The 2401-nt window shown below is 40.6% G+C and overlaps 1 protein-coding gene across 1 annotated transcript in view; it reads right to left on the bottom strand.

Annotated features, from left to right (window-relative positions):
- The window catches only part of SLFN11 (schlafen family member 11), a 14029-nt gene that overhangs the window by 8499 nt on the left and 3129 nt on the right, over nucleotides 1-2401 (bottom strand). Inside the window, exon 2 of the mRNA XM_015570767.1 lies at nucleotides 897-1025. Coding sequence (XP_015426253.1) covers nucleotides 897-1025 — 129 coding nt within the window. The remainder of the gene's footprint in view (nucleotides 1-896; nucleotides 1026-2401) is intronic.

The raw sequence follows: 2401 nt of genomic DNA, 5'->3' as shown, positions 1-2401 counted from the left end.
AAGAGACTGGACAAAAATCATGCACCTATGGATGAGGACAGTGGGTGGGGAGTGAGGGCGGAGGGTGGGATGAGAACTGGGAGGAGGGGAGTTATGGGGGGAAAAAAGAGGAACAAATGTAATAATCTGAACAATAAAGATTTAATTAAAAAAAGAAAATAGTTATCAATGTTTATACTTAATCTTGTATCTAATTCAATTTATTTTGGACAATTTTAAAAATATAAATTTGATATGCAAATGAATGGAAAAACCTCAGATGTTCCTGCTGGGAATCGAACGTGGGACCCTTCAGTCCAAAGGCCAATGCTCTATCCCCTAAGCCAAACCAGCTAAGGCTTATGCTAAATCTTGATATAAATCTTTATTCTTTTTTATATTCATAGCAGCTACTCCTCTGGAAAATATGGCAGAGGTGGGCAATTTTTTTTTCTGAGGGTCTAGTGTATGACTCTAGTTCAACTAGATAAAAAGATTTCCAGTCTGGATGGGTGAACATCAAAATCATTTGAGTAACCTTGATAAAAATGCACATTATGACATACTATCCCAGATAGTCTAAGTTATTGAGTCTGGAGTGAGGAACCAGGTACTTTTAAAAGTAACCAGAAATACTGAAGATCAGTGTAATTTGAGATCTTCAAGACCAAACAGTCTTTAAGGGCAATAATAATCCTGGATTCTGTATGTGGTACTGCCTCAGCCAGTGGGATCAGTAAAGATTCATTTCTAAATTACTTATCACCAATCTACTGGCAGCAGCATCATCTTGTATACATAGGTTTAGAGAGTATATTTTCAGGATTTTAAAAAACAAGCATAACCATTTACTCCCCGCCGCCCTTATCCTAGCATAGAAACTGGCTGGTGTCAAGTAGGCAAACCACAGTTGCTACCTGAAAATAAACGTTGCTGGAGATCTTCCTTGTATTCTAGTCCTTTCTTAGAGTACACTGGTCTGCTAAGAGGAGGCCTGCTAGACAGACTCAGCTGAGATTCAAAGTCTTCGGACAATTTCAGAAGCTCTTAAGAAAGAAAATACTCATGTTATTCTGACATGTTAGTCCATCTTTTCACCACTGCAAGAGACTTTACAAGTAAGTATATTCTATGGAAAGTACTTAGGGCTGGTCTTTGGGTAAGGTCGCTTTGCCTAATTTTATCAGTAACACATGTATCTTGTAACAAATTCAACACTATGGACAACTCTTAAGTAGCCCATGGAAGGTGCCCCTTCCCCGAGGTCCTCTCCCAGTAGTGACCTCAGTTACCTTTTGTCAAGGGCCGGTGGTTCTCAACCTGTGGGTCGCGACCCCTTTGGCGGTCGAACGACCATTTCACAAGGGTCGCCTAAGACCATCCTGTGTATCAGATATTTACATTATGATTCATAACAGTAGCAACATTACAGCTATGAAGTAGCAATGAAAATAATTTTATGGTTGGGTCACAACATGAGGAACTGTATTTAAAGGGCAGACGGTTGAGAACCACTGGTAGGTGGTGTGACTTGAGAGATAATGGCAAGATAATGCTCTATTCATCTGTGTAGACACATGTCTTTATTGAATATGGAGGTTGCCAAACTCCAACAATGAAGAGACATTATTTGGAAGTTTGAATGTGTTTCTCATTCAATATAATTCTTCACTCTCTATGTCTAGATAGCATTTCATTTGCATTTCTTATAAGGTATGCAGCACAGCCTTGAGAGATAATGGCAAGATAATGCTCTATTCACCTGTGTAGACTCATGTCTTTATTGCATATGGAGGTTGCCAAAATCCAACAATGAAGAGACATTATTTGGAAGTTTAAATGTGTTTCCCATTCAATATAATTCTTCACTCTCTGTCTAGATAGTATTTCATTTGTATTTATGGTATGTAGCACAGTGTTTTAGTAAAATATCTATGTACATGTAGCTTATTTCTGTGGTGTAATATTCTCACCACAGATAGTTTCAAGCTACCAATGTGACATCACTAAGTGCAGAGTTGATAAGAAACACACAATAACACTGCCTTTTATAGTATTTCTACCATCCTATCCATTATGCTAATTGGGTGTCACTCCCTAACGTTTCAAGCTACCAACGTGACATCACTAAGTGCAGAGTTGATAAGAAACACAAAATAGCGCAGCCTTTTACAGTATTTCCACCATATAAATACAATAGATGTAAATAACCTCACAAGCAAGGATACTATTAAAATGTAGTCCCCTCAGCCCCACCGGGGCAGCAGGCACGTAGCATGGCCAGGCCTGCCCCCAGGTGGGTCTGGCCGCTCCACGTGCCTGCCTCCAAAGTCCCCCAGTCCCCTCAGCCTCCCAGCCACTCAGGGCTGGCCCAAGGTGCAGGCAAGCCTTGGATGGCGGCTGCCCAGCCACCCAGGGCAGG

This window comes from Myotis davidii, unplaced genomic scaffold (assembly GCF_000327345.1).
Source record: "Myotis davidii unplaced genomic scaffold, ASM32734v1 scaffold327, whole genome shotgun sequence".
Lineage (NCBI taxonomy): Eukaryota > Metazoa > Chordata > Mammalia > Chiroptera > Vespertilionidae > Myotis > Myotis davidii.
This window is presented reverse-complemented; position numbering and strand designations above follow the sequence as displayed.